The following is a 14,842-nucleotide window of genomic DNA, read 5'->3' as shown; positions in this document are numbered from 1 at the left end:
CACGATTGCTCTCCACAGCGAGAAGGGTCTTCACGTACACCACCTCGCATGTGTTTATGAGAGGGTTAGGGCGCTCTCCGCTAATAGGTTTCAATTTTCGTATTTAGAAATTGTCGTTGAAAATGTTGCGTCAGTTGTGGGGAGTTGAAAAATGTTGTCCACTTTTTAAACTGGGGTTCCGAATTTGCTTGATGATGGTGATGATGATGCTTCTTTCACTAGCTAATATCCTTAACTATCTAGAATAGAAATATACCACAATCGAGAAAAAGAGAAGAATTAGTATCGTTGTCACGGAAAGACGCGCTAAAACAATCATATTAAAACATTATTCATCCGTGCGCGTTCAAGGCTTTAACACGAACCCTTGAACGCGCTCTACAAGGAACAGTGAGTGACTGCTCTGACTCTTTCGTTACGGTGCTGTTGTCCGTTCAATGTCAGCTGGTCAGGAGGAGAAGGTCTCCTTAGTAACCGTTTCTTCCTTTCCATTGCATCATTTCCCATTTTGGAGTTGCACCTTCGTAAGCCACCACACACTATTTTAATCGAAATGCCCTTCTGTCCTGCTTTGTGTTCATTGCTCCTGATTGCAACCTTCACCCCTTTCCCACACCACAATCCACCATCAACTTACCTCTTTGGGGTGTTGGTCTTGTTGATGGGTTTTTTACTTTAAAATCGTACAACTTCCGTGTTGCTTTCAACTTACACGCGTAATGTTAAAATAATTTAAAACTCACTTACAATATAATTTCGTACTAAAACACTAAACTGGCAAAATAAGTTACACACTCGGGGGTATTCGCCCTTCGATTGTTGTTGGTGGCGGGCTACTGCGCTACTTTTCATCTATTGCTTTCCTCCAGGATGCTCTTCGGGAATGCACAGTACACGGGCGGACTATCAAGCGCGCGCGCATATATCACAGATGATGTTTGTTGTTGGTCCGAGTAGGCAGCTTTCACCTTAGCGACGGGAGGACCATCTTCTTTCCGCGTTTCGAGGCAGGTTGTCGCACTTTTCGCACAAGACTGTTGCCGCTGCTGCTGGGTCCGCGGTATGTCCGTTCGTTCCGTACGCGTTCGGCCGTTTGTCGTGCCTTTTGTGTTTGGCTGTTCGAATCGCGGGCTCAAAACAGAATCGCGACCGAGGGTGTTTTTTCTTCCTCCTGCAGTTTATTATGTTGCGAACAACCCCCCCGAATCGCTCTCGCCCGTTCTCGCTCTCACGCAAACGCAGTCGCTCCGTCGCGCTCTCGCAACTGAAAGACGCAAATCGCGCTTTGGTGTGTGTGTGTGTGTGTGTGTGAGTAGGCTTGTCGCTTTGGCTTGCTTTGTGTGCAAACCAGCTGTGCGTTGTTGTGTGTTGCGAGGCTCCTTCAAATCAGGAATATATGCACACGAAACACTACAGCAAAGCGATGTTTGGGACTACAATCGAAAATGCACGGACAGCTCAATCCTTCTCGATGGTGTGTTTGTGTGTTTATGTTGCCATCCCCTCCCGTTGTGTGCTATGCTAAACTTATTCGAAGCGTCATCCTATGTGTTAGAAATCCGTTATGCTAACTCTACGCAGTCAAGCACTCTTTGAGCACGCACACTACCATCGGGGCTTTGTTCCTTGTGTTTTACGTACGATGCGCGGTCGGTGTACAGCAATAATCACACTCCCACACAAATAAAAGCCAAAGCGGAGCCAATAAACAAAATGATGCTTCTATTTCATCATCCGATGTGTGCTGGGGGAAGCTTAAGCTTTTTTCCTCTTGCTAACAAAATACACACCTGTGCTTGCGGAAGGGCTGCATCTAATTTCACTGGCCGCTGTTTAATTCAAGATGTAGCTAAAAATGCTTCCAGAAAAGCAACGGTGTCTCGCTTGCCTCTTCCCACTCCAAGCGTGCTTTCCTATGCTTTTTGCAACTTTATCACAGGTGATGCTTCTTGCTGATGCCTGTACCAAACACCCATTGGCAACAAACACACCCAGTCAGACCAGATGAATGATTAACGTTTACATTGGTTAGGTTAGTTGGAAGATTATGTTTTAACTCTTTACCATATTAGAATAATAATATATTGCATTCCAGCCTGCATCGATGTGTGTGCGTGTGTGTGCCGTTGTTCCAGTGCAGTTGTCCAGGGGGATGTTGAGCTTGGGGTCCGTTTTTACCGATTAGAGTCCTGCAGTACGATGGTTCGCCATGGAGAGCCGTCCTATCCGCCGTCCCACCTATACCACTTTTTTCACTGCATTATTTGTGCCTTTATTGATTCGATTGTGCGACAGAAGCTGGCGTAAACCTTCACTCTTGTCGGTTAGTGCTTTAGAGGATTTCTCCCAACGGAAGGTACAAAAGTTACAAGCCCGTTTCCGAGAGCAAAGAGACTAAACGCCACCGAGCGTCTGAACGCTAACGATTTTATGATGAAAGTCAAACAAAGAATGCGCTGCAGCCTACTGTGCTGTGTGTAAACAATGAGATGGGGCGAGCGTTGAGTGTGTTCGTGAAGCCTGCTGTAGCGCTATTCTCACCACTGTAAATTCTCACCTCACGCAGCACAAAGGCAATGGTCTAATGTTTTGCCGTGGTAGCTTGAAAAGAGGGGTAACGGAATATTTGGCTACATAAAAGCGTAGCGAAACAAGAGATGTACATGTTACTAGGATGAAATTAATAAACCATTGTTTATGTGTAAATGATTGTTGTCGAATATAGTTGTTGGTTTTTCTTCACTTTTTCCGCTATGGAAAGATTTTGAAATGACAAGTAGCGTCATCTATTGCAATTTCCAAGTCACAAACCATTACACCTCACTACAGCTCGAAATTCACCATCTCAATCATTTTTTTTTAATTTCCAATGACTTTGCTTAAATAACTGGTCATTGAATCATTTTTTTCATTTTCATTTGAATAATTCAAACATTATTTCGCATCACTTTTTCACTCGAATTTAATTTTCAAACAATCCTCTGACAGCAACGATTTCGATTGTGTGCAAGCAAAAGTCCGCCAGAACTGTCAAAACCGTCCCGTCAACATGGCGAGTGCTGATGGCGAACGATGCGACGGTCTGTACGACCTGCTCTGTTCACTTTGCCTTTACTCACTGAGGAAGGAGTTGTCCGTGTGCGAAAAATCTGTGGAAAATTATGCAATTTGCATCACGATTTTCGCACCGTACGCGGTCGTAAAGTGCGACAACGGGTGTAGGAAGATGTCGTGCGTGTGACTGTTGTGTAGTGTGCGCTTGAAACGGTAAATTTGTGCCAGAAAATTGGTCGCAAACAGTGTGGTAGAGATTTTTTTGTTGGCAGACGAGTGCCTCTGCACGTGTGCATGTGTGTGAAAGCGAGTGTATGCGTGCGAATGCGTCAGAGTGAAGGGGAAGGAAGGAAAGCTATAGCTGCTGGCTTGCATGAGAGCGTGCGGCTGTGTGTGTGTGTGTGAGCGCATCGTGCGCAGCAAATGGTACAATTCATCTTGATTTTCGATGTGTATTCTCTCGCCGTCGTCGTTGCCCGTTGTTCGTTCGCCCAGTCGTGTTTCTGTTCAGCGTGAAAATTGTTAGTGCTGTAAAAGCAATGGATCGGTAAGAAAATTGGCTGCCCCAAACGGCACGGCTTGCGGTTGAGGAACGTTACGGGAAAAAACGTGTCACTGGAAAGGGAAAAGAAGGATCATTTTCCGTTCATGCAAGCGAAGGTATTCGCAGTCACGGAAGGAGGGACACGTAGGGAAGGCAACAACCAGCAGCCAGCGGCAGCAGCAGCAGCAGCAGCCGGCGGAACAAAAACAGCACAGGATCAGGCACAGCGAGCGATGGTTCGGTGAGCAGCTGAAAAGGGAGAGAGCTGATTTAAACATTAAAAATGGCCGCATCGCAGGAAGCACAACAACATTGTCACTGCAAACGTCATTGCCTTCTTTGAGCGAAATCAACCAACCCCGAGAGGCACTGTGCTCTTTGTTTGTGGCCGCGACTGTGCAGCCAAATAAAACAAAACGAAAAGCAGCAGGCAACAAGACGCACAAAAAAACATACAACGCACGTATTATAAAAACCAATCCGTGCGTGCCAATAAGTAAAAGCAGCGAAAAAAAAAACGAAACCCAAACGCAACGAAGACATGAAGCAGAAAACATAACGCAAAAAAAGCATAAATTTTGCAACAACAAAAAAAAAATTGTGTTGATTTTTTTTTTTGCTCATAAAAAACTCATCATCAGTATCAAATGTGCGTGAGTGTTGTATTTGGTGCTACAATTCATTTCAACAATGAGGAAATCCTAGATGTATGTGTGTACGTGTAGTGGTAATTGTTCATCCTTTTTTTCCTACTGTGAATGGATTGTTTATTTTATTGTTTTCTACCGCCATGCAAACGCACAGTCCATCCGCACGCACACACTTACATCCGGGTCGGGTCAGGTCATCAAGGGTTTGGCCCTTTGGCTACTGTGTTTGCTTCTACGCTGCTGGCAAATGTATCCTGAACAGCTACATCCCAGCAACCTTTGTCGATTACACACTTTCTCATATTCGTGATTGCGTGTTTGTGTGTGTGTGTGTATGTACTGGAATTGAATGCGGATTCCTTGCCAGGAACTGTGATATGAGAGAAACTACAGTCATGAGGCACACTGAAGTACGCGACAATTGTAATTAGGCACGCAACAAAGAAAAAGTACAGATACACGCCGTTGAGAGATTCGTGGTGCACAAAAATCAAGCAGCTCTGAAGCATCCTCGCTTAAGATCGCATAAAAGATAAACTCTACGGCATACCGCTGTTCCTTAGGACGATTGTGTGCTGTTTGGTTAAAGATGAACAGATGTGTGTGGGCACTATCATGCTCCGCTGGTGTTATTGATTACGGAACAGTGCAGTGTGTTTGTGTGTTTATGTGTGTTCTCTTTCTTAACCCTTTTTCCCCTTTTTTCCCCCGGAATGCTCCAGGCCTGCTGCTGTACAGGATATAGGGCGGCCCCATACACTGCCACTGACTGACAGGTATGGACAGGTGGTGGTATTGCTGAAGTGAAAGGACTGAAACACAGTGTACGCACAAATAACCACCCAACCGCACTCCCACCCTCCCTGCGTCTCGGTGGTCAGCTATCTGGTACAAATAACGGTGGCCAACTTAGAGAAGCCGAATTTTCAGAGGAAGCAGCAAGAAAAACGAAAATGCATCAAGAATAGAATCACCGGGTAAAGGTTCCTTAAACTGATCCGACGCCGGGTCCCGGTACTACGGTTTGTGGTGTAATACGGTAGTGGGCAGTATTGTAATACGACAAAAAGGATATACAACTGCACACACACACACGCACCGAGTGGTCCTGCTAAGGCTCTGACATATTGGCCCGTTCCGCAAGTGAGACGTAAAATAGAGCAAAAATGCCCAGCGCTTCCTTCTCGTCGTCCCGATCGTACGTTCGCCGATCCCGGCGAAAGGGCAACCGAATTCCGCTGCCATCACGAACTTCCGGTAAGTAAAAATGAGAATCCAATAGTCATACCGTTTTTTTTTTTCGGTAGCTTCTGAAATGTTCTCTCCCAAGGATCGTTCTTTTTTTTCGGTTGCGGTTTCTGGATTGAAGTTCGTTTTCGTTCGTTTCGGGCTTTTTACTCTCGTCGTGTTTGCCATATGGTACAACATAGCATGCGAGAGGATGCTGTGAAATTGCAGTACATGCCGTTTTTTTTTGTCGAAATCTGCACGCGATGGGAATGTGCAGCGAGAGAAAGAATTCGCCGTTTATTTTATGCAATCAAGAATTCATAATATTGCAAGCTTGTTCTTTGATTTCTCGCTTGCTTTGTTGTTGATTCCGGGAACTACCATACTGTGGTGTTACATGGTGAAGTCTCCCATGAGTGGCTGCGATTCTTATAAAATATTAATTGCAAGTGATTTTCGCCTACTTTTTGAAATGGCTCAGACGAGGAAATAGAATAACCTCACCGAATAGTAGCCGGAAGTACCGTTATTGCACAACTACCTGCACATCCAGTTCGGGATTCGTCGTCCTTTTTCCCATCCAAGAAGCAACCCATTTCACGCGCACCAACTCCCATCTACATAACCGTCCGATGCTCGCAACCGGGCAATTGAAAATAGAGGAACTTTGTGGTATTGTGGCCCAATACAGCACCAGCAAGAAACGGCTTTTCCGAGCTGTTGAAAATGGTTCGTATGAGTGTGTTACACGGAATGTACGGGCAAAAGAAAACCCGCTGCAAAAGCACAGAAGAAAGAAGCAAGCAAGTTAGGAAAAGGGGGGAGAAAACAACTGCTAGCGGAAGAGGGTAACGGATCGCATAGAAAAAAAAGAAAATTTATTCAAATGATCGAACCGTTTTTCCCCCACTTTCACTTTCCATGCCTTCTTTTTTTTTCATTCTTCTTCTCGGCCACGAACAGTTAGCCCCCGGGGGTTGTTGGTGTGTTTCCCGTTAAGACACAGGAGAAGAAGTTTAAGTATCGAAGGTTCGATGTTTCTGGCTTCGGCTACTGTTAATATCCTGCCTTTTCTGCTACCGTAAAGCATAAATGCCCGATGATCATAAATGGAGCTTACATATGTGTTGTTTGTGTGTCTAGCCCCGTTAATTGCTTAAAGAAGAATCGCCTTGCACTTAATAGTTTAGCCAGATGGGTTGGGGAATTGCTTGCAAAAGTGATAATCTAATATTAATTATCATTTATTATGTTTATTTTTAGCACTGAACAGCAGAACGAATGTGCCTATTAAACGTCAGAGATATGAATATGTGACACAAATTCCTCTCGAGATTCAACACGCGAAGTAATAACGCGTTTGTCATAAGAATGGACACCACAAGTGCACCACGGTCAATGAAACAAAACAATTCTGCGTAGGCTAAAGGAAGGAGGCCAGTAGTAATTTGCACAGATTTTAAAATAGAGATGCAGTTGCAGACGAGAAACACGAACCTCTTGCATCTTGTGGTGCATCCTTTTCTTCTGTGTTACTGACGGAAAGGGGAAAAGCTCTTTGGCACATCATTTTTGCAGTCGAATTATTACCCTCATTACTAAACAATTTTTAACTACAAGAAGAACCACATTGGTAACGATGGATTGATTTGGATATCAATTTAAACATACGATTTTAGCTTTGCGTGTGCTATATTTACTGCTTTGAACTTCTCAGGATGTGGTTTCATTATTAATAGCTTCCGGAGAAATGCAGCCAACATGCACAGAGGCAGTCCCCTTTTCAACATGAGAATCTGACAAACGGGCAATGCAAACCATTCTGACTCAATTTAACACGCGCGGTCCAGTCAGATGTACCAGCTGTTTGAAAGTAAACGTTCGTCAAAGGAAGATTGAATAAGGAGTTTGCTCTCAACTCAGTTTAGTAAATATTTTGCTACTGAGTTAAAATAGTATTTTGCTTGCTACTCGGAGTACGCCCTGCTCCGTTGGTTTCTACCATCACAAAACGATGTATAACCACAGCACTTCCTGTGAGAAGTTGCAGTGAGAAGATTTCTATGGATGGAGAAAGATGGTGACAGACCGGAAAGCAACTGTGTGGGCGAGAAAGTGTGAAGAAGAGCACCATCTTCGGTACCCGGTGTACCGAAATAAATTCAAACTATCATCACACACACACACACACACACACACACACACACACACACACACACACACACACACACACACACACACAGCACAAGCAACACGCACGCACTGTTTCCGATATTTCTTACTCGGAAGATGTTGGTCCCTAGTTTTCCTGCAGATTAACAGGGGGAGGAATTAAAATAAAAAGCAAGCAGAGGAAAGGAATGCACTGAAAATATCCCTAAACGATGGGGTCGTCGGAATAGATCCATACAGAGGCACATGTGTGTGCTGTGTAGATCACTTTCTCCTTGTTCGATCTTTTACCTATGGTTTACATCGTTTCCAGTTATGGGTGTAGTTTGGGGAGGACAATAAACACGAAGACGAGGGTAAAGCCACTCAAAAATATCTCTTGGGATGTTGTTGTGTTTAGAGTATTCTAAAATAAAGTTCTTCAAATTGATAGTATTATAGTATTGGGATGAATCTTGAATGAAATCTAGAATATTGAGAATATCTTCATTTCGGTCGCGACTAATAGATTGTTATCAGTGTTGGCCTCAGAGGCGTATGTGAGTACCGTCACAGCTTCGTCCGTCAAGTCATGAGTTTCGAGAGGAAAAGACTTCTATGGTTTTAGAACGGTTACGGTTGGCAAGAGCATTCATAAATATTTCCATCTTTATGAATATCTTAATACAACTACTTCAATGTGATCTCCACTTGAATCTCTCCAACACGATGTTTTGTATTGTTGGCTCGACCCTTTCGTAGCCTTCTGCTGCTTTGTGCATAGTCAGTTTATGGCAAGGTCAGAGCCGTGGGTTCGTAGTTGTGAGTCCGGAGCCGTCACTTGTGCTTTACGTAGTTAAATCAAAACTCTCTTCTAAACATAATGAGGATTGTTCTACAAGTTCCACATATTCACAAATCCGTCCATTTTTGGGCAGAAATCAATGAGACAGACTCATCTCTGATCTGATCTCACCCAATTTACCCATTTTAACCCAATTTACCCATTTTAACCCAATTAATTATGATGATGATTAACCCAATTGACCCATTTTTTTTTAAATTCATGCATATTCCTGACCATAATGCAACAACATTTTACTAACATATGTCCATCTTGGTTCCTCTTCTTCACAGCAATCTGCGAACAGAACATTCCAGCACCGAACGTCGGTGCAGCCTTGTCGTCAAATGGTGGCGGCGGCGGAAGTGGTGGAGCCGGTGGTGGCACGGCAGTAACAGCGGCAGCACCACCGACAGCCGGCACCGGTCCAACGACGGCCGTCAGTACTACAATCAGCTCCACAAATAGCAGCAGTACCTCCTCTGCCAGCTCGTCCACATCCAGCGCTCCTTCCACTTCCACGTCAGCCTCAGCGGCATCGTCGTCGTCGAACTCATCGCCCAGCTCTTCAACGGCACTAACGGTTTCCATCACCGGTCTACCAGCTGCATCGTCCACCTCCGTCATGATGGCACCGCCCGGCGTTTGCACATCGTCCGGGTTGACCAACTTTGGAGCGGGAAACTTCAGCGGTGCTTCAACTACCACCAATGCGGACATCGTCGGATCGACAGTGATGGTGTGCGGTGGTGGTAGTGGTGGTGCTAGTGGTTCCGGAACAGCGAGCTCATCTTCGTCGACCACCACGTCGTCACAGTGTCTGTCGGTGATCACGGCAACACTGTACGCGATCGTTGGTTCCAGCACCGGAGGCAACAGCACATCGACCGGATCCTCCTCCTCATCCTCCACGTTCGGGTGTTCCAGTGCTTCCCCATCTTCCATATCAGGAACCGTAGGTGCTGGAACAGGTTCATCCACGTGCGGCGGATTGTCCGGTCCGCTGTCCTCTGTAACGCTGTCCGAGGTGAAGCAGAGTTCCAACTCGCCATACGATCTGCGCAAAAAATCCCCCATGACGGCACACGATTCAGCCAGTGCCAGCGGAGGAGGAGGAGGTAGCGGTGGTGGAGGTGGTTGGTTAGCAGGAAGTGGAGGTCCCGCTACGTCGACCTCGTCCACGGCATCTTCATCCGCTTCGAGTGCGATGGCAGGCAACTCCTCCGCTAGCTGTTCCTCGTCCAATACCGGTTCCGGTGGCGCTCTATCGTCGTCCACGGGTGGTTCATTCGGCCTCGGATGTGGCGCCTCATCCTCAACTAGCACTAGTATTAACAATCCGAACTGCTCGCCCGGTGGCAGCAGCGGCGGTGGTGGTGGCGCCGGAAGTGGCAATCTTCTTCTGCACCATCACCATCACCATTCGCATCAGTATCAATCGACCAGTGGGTACGATCCGAATGCGGCCGCTTATATGTTGCCGGCCCGGAAACGTCCCCGTCGTACTTACTCCAACAGCAACGAGGTGGGCACATCGATGGCGGCCACGATGCCACAGCAACCGACGGCGGCTGCCGCAGCGCTACTTGCGGCCACCGGCGGTGGGTCGTCCGCATCATCATCCGTTGCGTGTCGTCCGGCGGCCACGGCCGCGGTAGTTGCGCTCACCTCTCCGGCCACTCCTTCACCGCCGATGGCAACGGCATCAGTGGCTATGGCGGGCACGATGTGCATGCAGTCGGCGGCCCACTACCTACAGTACGAGATGCCGGACGAGGTGTTGCTGACGATCTTTTCCTACCTGTACGAGCAGGACCTCTGCAGGGTGGCACTGGTCTGCAAGCGCTTCCAAACGATCGCCAACGATAAGGAACTGTGGAAGCGTCTCTACCAGAACGTGTACGAGTACGATCTGCCGCTGTTCAATCCGGAACCGTGGAAGTTTGTGTTCGTGAAACCGGACGAGGCAGACTACGCGAACCCGTGGAAGGAGAGCTTCCGACAGCTGTACCGCGGCATACACGTGCGACCTGGCTATCAGGACCGGCGGTATCAGGGACGCACGATCGCTTACTTCAACACGGTGCAGGGTGCACTGGACTACGCGGACGAGAAGAATTCGGCCAACAGTAATGGTGGACCGACGGGCAGTAGTGGTGGTGGAGCGAGCGGGAACGGTAACAATGGTATGGGAGGTAACAATAGCAATAATAATAATAACAACAACGGTGATGATATGGGTGTGTCTGGAGGAGCTGGCGGAGGTAATGGTGGCGTGGTCGGCGAAACGATGCCATCCGGCAGCTTAATATTTCTGCACAGTGGCACGTACCGGGGCGAGTTTCTGGTGATCGATTCGGATGTGGCACTGATTGGTGCGGCCCCAGGCAACGTGGCCGAATCGATCATACTCGAGCGTGAATCCGAATCGACGGTCATGTTTGTGGAGGGCGCGAAGCACGCGTACGTGGGACACATGACGTTGAAGTTTTCGCCGGACGTTACTTCAACGGTTCCGCACCACAAACACTACTGTCTGGAGGTGAGCGAAAATTGTAGTCCCACCATCGACCATTGCATCATCAGGAGCACGTCAGTCGGTAAGTATTGTATCTAAAGCAGGAGAAATCGAGAGAGCACTAATTAGAAAAATGTGTTTAATTTGATGTAATTCTTGTCTAATCTCACTTTCTCCATTTACAGTTGGTGCGGCCGTATGTGTTAGTGGTGTCGGTGCCAATCCGCTGATCAAGTACTGTGACATCAGCGACTGCGAGAACGTTGGTCTTTACGTGACGGATTACGCACAGGGCACGTACGAGCATAACGAGATTAGCCGGAATGCGTTGGCCGGCATCTGGGTGAAGAACTACGCTAGTCCAATCATGCGCGAAAATCACATCCACCACGGTCGCGACGTGGGCATCTTTACATTCGACAATGGCATGGTTCGTAGGCTGCTAGATATAGTCCCTTTTGCTGCGCCCGAAAGCGAGAACCTAGGAATAATTTCCTGTCCTTTGTTTCTTCTACTCTTCTGCAGGGTTACTTTGAGAAAAATGACATCCACAACAACCGAATAGCGGGTTTTGAGGTGAAGGCGGGTGCCAATCCAACCGTGGTAAAGTGTGAGATCCATCATGGCCAGACGGGCGGTATCTATGTGCACGAGAATGGGCTGGGCCAGTTCATAGAGAACAAAATCCATTCCAATAACTTTGCGGGTAAGCAATGATGGTCAAACATATGTTTTCAGTTTTTATGTGGACAGAGTAGCCACAATTGTGCTATTACTGTTCAGTGTTTTGTCCTTGATTATCCCCTAGACTTAGTAAATGTATGTTTAAAATGCCCCTCACTGCTTAAAGGTGAATTTTAAGCTTACAGGGCTTACAGTTTAATTGGTCGCTTAATTGATTTTTTTACTGAAAAAATTCTATGCTTTGAGAAATAGTGAAGACGATTTTGCTGCGGCTTACTTACTTTGATTTTGAATTGCCTTTCCAAATTTGATTTCCTTTATTGACTTATGCTCTATATAATTCACAGGAGTGTGGATTACGTCGAACAGTAATCCCACGATCAGAAAGAATGAGATCTACAACGGACATCAAGGCGGTGTGTACATCTTCGGCGAAGGTCGCGGTTTGATCGAGCACAACAACATCTACGGCAATGCGCTGGCCGGCATACAGATACGCACGACGAGCGATCCCATAGTGCGGCACAACAAAATCCACCACGGACAGCACGGCGGTATCTACGTGCACGAGAAGGGCCAGGGCTTGATCGAAGAAAACGAGGTGTACGCGAACACGTTGGCCGGCGTATGGATCACGACCGGCAGTACGCCCGTGTTGCGACGGAACCGCATCCATTCGGGCAAGCAGGTGGGCGTGTACTTCTACGACAATGGGCACGGCAAGCTGGAGGATAACGATATCTTCAACCATCTGTACTCGGGTGTGCAGATCCGCACCGGTAGCAATCCGGTGATACGGGGCAATAAGATTTGGGGCGGTCAGAATGGTGGCGTGCTGGTGTACAATGGGGGGCTTGGACTGTTGGAGCAGAACGAAATCTTCGACAACGCAATGGCTGGCGTATGGATCAAGACGGACTCGAATCCGACGCTACGTCGCAACAAAATCTACGACGGTCGGGATGGTGGCATCTGCATCTTTAACGGTGGTAAGGGCATCCTGGAGGAGAACGACATCTTCCGCAATACGCAGGCGGGTGTGCTGATATCGACCCAGAGCCATCCGGTGCTGAAGCGCAATCGCATCTTTGACGGTTTGGCGGCCGGTGTGGAGATTACCAACAATGCGACCGCCACGCTGGAGTACAATCAGATCTTTAACAACAAGTTTGGTGGGCTGTGTTTGGCCAGCGGCGTGCAGCCGATCGTCGGCGGGAACAAGATATTTAACAATCAGGACGAGGTGGAGAAGGCGGTATCGGGCGGCCAGTGTTTGTACAAAATCTCGTCCTACACCTCGTTCCCGATGCATGATTTCTATCGCTGCCATACGTGCAATACCACCGATCGCAACGCAATCTGTGTGAATTGCATCAAAACGTGCCACTCCGGTCATGACGTCGAGTTTATACGCCATGATAGGTAAGTGTTCCGTACGTAGAAACAGTAGCGAGTTAACCATTAATAATTTGTATATTTGCCTTTAGATTTTTCTGCGACTGCGGTGCCGGTACGCTGACGAACCAATGTCAGCTGCAGGGTGAACCGACGCAAGACACGGACACCCTGTACGATTCGGCAGCGCCGATGGAATCCCACACGCTAATGGTAAACTAGGAGCACCACGACGGAATGTGAAGCGTATAGCAGGTCACACGTGTGTACAGAGCAGAAAAACACAACGGTAGATGTAAGCCATTAAAAAAAAAGGAATTACGGTTGCAGCTGCGTCTCATAATCGATATCCTCCCCGGAGCTCCGTGGCGAGTGGTGTAGCATTTACGGTCACTTAAAGGAACGGCAATCACTGTAGTAGAGGAAAGGTGTTATAGGCTCCCCAATGTTTGTGTGTGTGTGTGTGTGGAGAGTACCCTGGCGGTGTGATCACACGGCGGCGGTGACCCAGTGGGATGTGAAAATCCTTAGAGAAGTAACACAGTAGTAAGCGATAGTATTTTAATGTTAAGAAAGGGGTGATGAATGGGAGGACGTCTGTGTGCGTGCGTGTGTGTGTGTGTGCTCCAGTAACTCGTGTCTATGCTTGTGATCCATTTCAGTCTGTGTGCGTACGTGGGTTTGTGTTTGTGCGAATGAATGTGTTCTTACTACTAAGAGGATGCTAGCAAGCAGTTTTGACGTTAGGACACACACACATCCACAACATAGCACTATCGTAAGGACCACTCCCCGAGTCGCCCCAACAAGAAGACGGAAGGTACATAGTATTATTATACGTTATTTTTGTTCCCGGCAAATCGATTGATGAGTATCAATCAATCATCAAGATGGCGGCGCAATCGAACTGATATTACTGATAGCGACAGCAAAAAAAAAATATAAGTCGCAACCGTGTGATGCTGGCCACCACCGCGTCATATCGTTAGCAGGCAGTAGTACGGAGTAATGTCCGATATAATAACTCCGGATTCAATTCCGAGTAACCTGCAATTAATTCCGCAGTGAACTGCGGAATTGAATCCAGAGTAAATATCGGATATTACTTCGGATTATTCCGATTTAGCTTTGGATTACATAGGAGTTAACTTCGCATTTCTCCGGAGTTCCCATCACTAATCGTTAGTTAAGCTTTGCTTACCCCCTTTTTCGAACGGCAGCTTTCGGAATTGCTCCATTGTATTGTTCCTTTCTTATTTTTTTTGGTTTTTGTTTCGTTTTTTTTTTTGTCTCGATGGAGAAAGAGAGCTCCTTAAGGTAGCTACACTGCACTCCTCTTTGCCATAGGCCATGGTCGGTATGAATGTATGAAGATGTGTTAGCTTCTTAAGTTTAGTTGTTATAAATGTGTAGTACACTCAAATTTAAAAGGTCGGAATGTTTGGACCGTGATTTTGGATCCTCTTCTTGTGCATTACTTTTCGCTTTACGGTATTGAAATAGCGCCCCAAGCTTAAGACTGTTTTACAAGTTAACTCATTTTGTTTTTTTTTTTTACCAAACGATGGCAATCATTTAACCGTACATTGGAATGGATCCAATATTTCCCCATAACCGGAGGGCTAGAGTCATGTCATAAGAATGAACGTCCAGACACGATCCAAGTGCGAAAAGGCCCTGGCTGAGGAAGTTCCCGACGCAGCAAGCTTTCGGTAGTGCGCACAAAGCAACAATTAATTTAAAACTATTTTTAAACAAGTACAAAACTCAAC

At 46.8% G+C, this 14,842-nt stretch overlaps 3 protein-coding genes across 3 annotated transcripts in view; 2 read left to right on the top strand and 1 right to left on the bottom strand.

Moving 5' to 3' along the window:
- The window catches only part of LOC126558393 (histone deacetylase 11), a 61,979-nt gene that overhangs the window by 29,446 nt on the left and 17,691 nt on the right, over positions 1–14,842 (bottom strand). The gene's annotated exons all lie outside the window — the stretch shown is intronic.
- The window catches only part of LOC126557240 (nicastrin), a 380,964-nt gene that overhangs the window by 352,058 nt on the left and 14,064 nt on the right, over positions 1–14,842 (top strand). The gene's annotated exons all lie outside the window — the stretch shown is intronic.
- On the top strand, positions 5,383–13,298 carry LOC126556740 (F-box only protein 11). Its single transcript, XM_050212209.1, has 6 exons — positions 5,383–5,505; positions 8,767–11,073; positions 11,177–11,421; positions 11,517–11,697; positions 12,023–13,097; positions 13,163–13,298. Exons 1-6 carry the CDS (start codon positions 5,415–5,417, stop codon positions 13,290–13,292), a joined length of 4,029 nt encoding a protein of 1,342 aa, XP_050068166.1. The 5' UTR covers positions 5,383–5,414; the 3' UTR covers positions 13,293–13,298.

This window comes from Anopheles maculipalpis, chromosome 2RL (assembly GCF_943734695.1).
Source record: "Anopheles maculipalpis chromosome 2RL, idAnoMacuDA_375_x, whole genome shotgun sequence".
NCBI lineage: Eukaryota > Metazoa > Arthropoda > Insecta > Diptera > Culicidae > Anopheles > Anopheles maculipalpis.
This window is presented reverse-complemented; position numbering and strand designations above follow the sequence as displayed.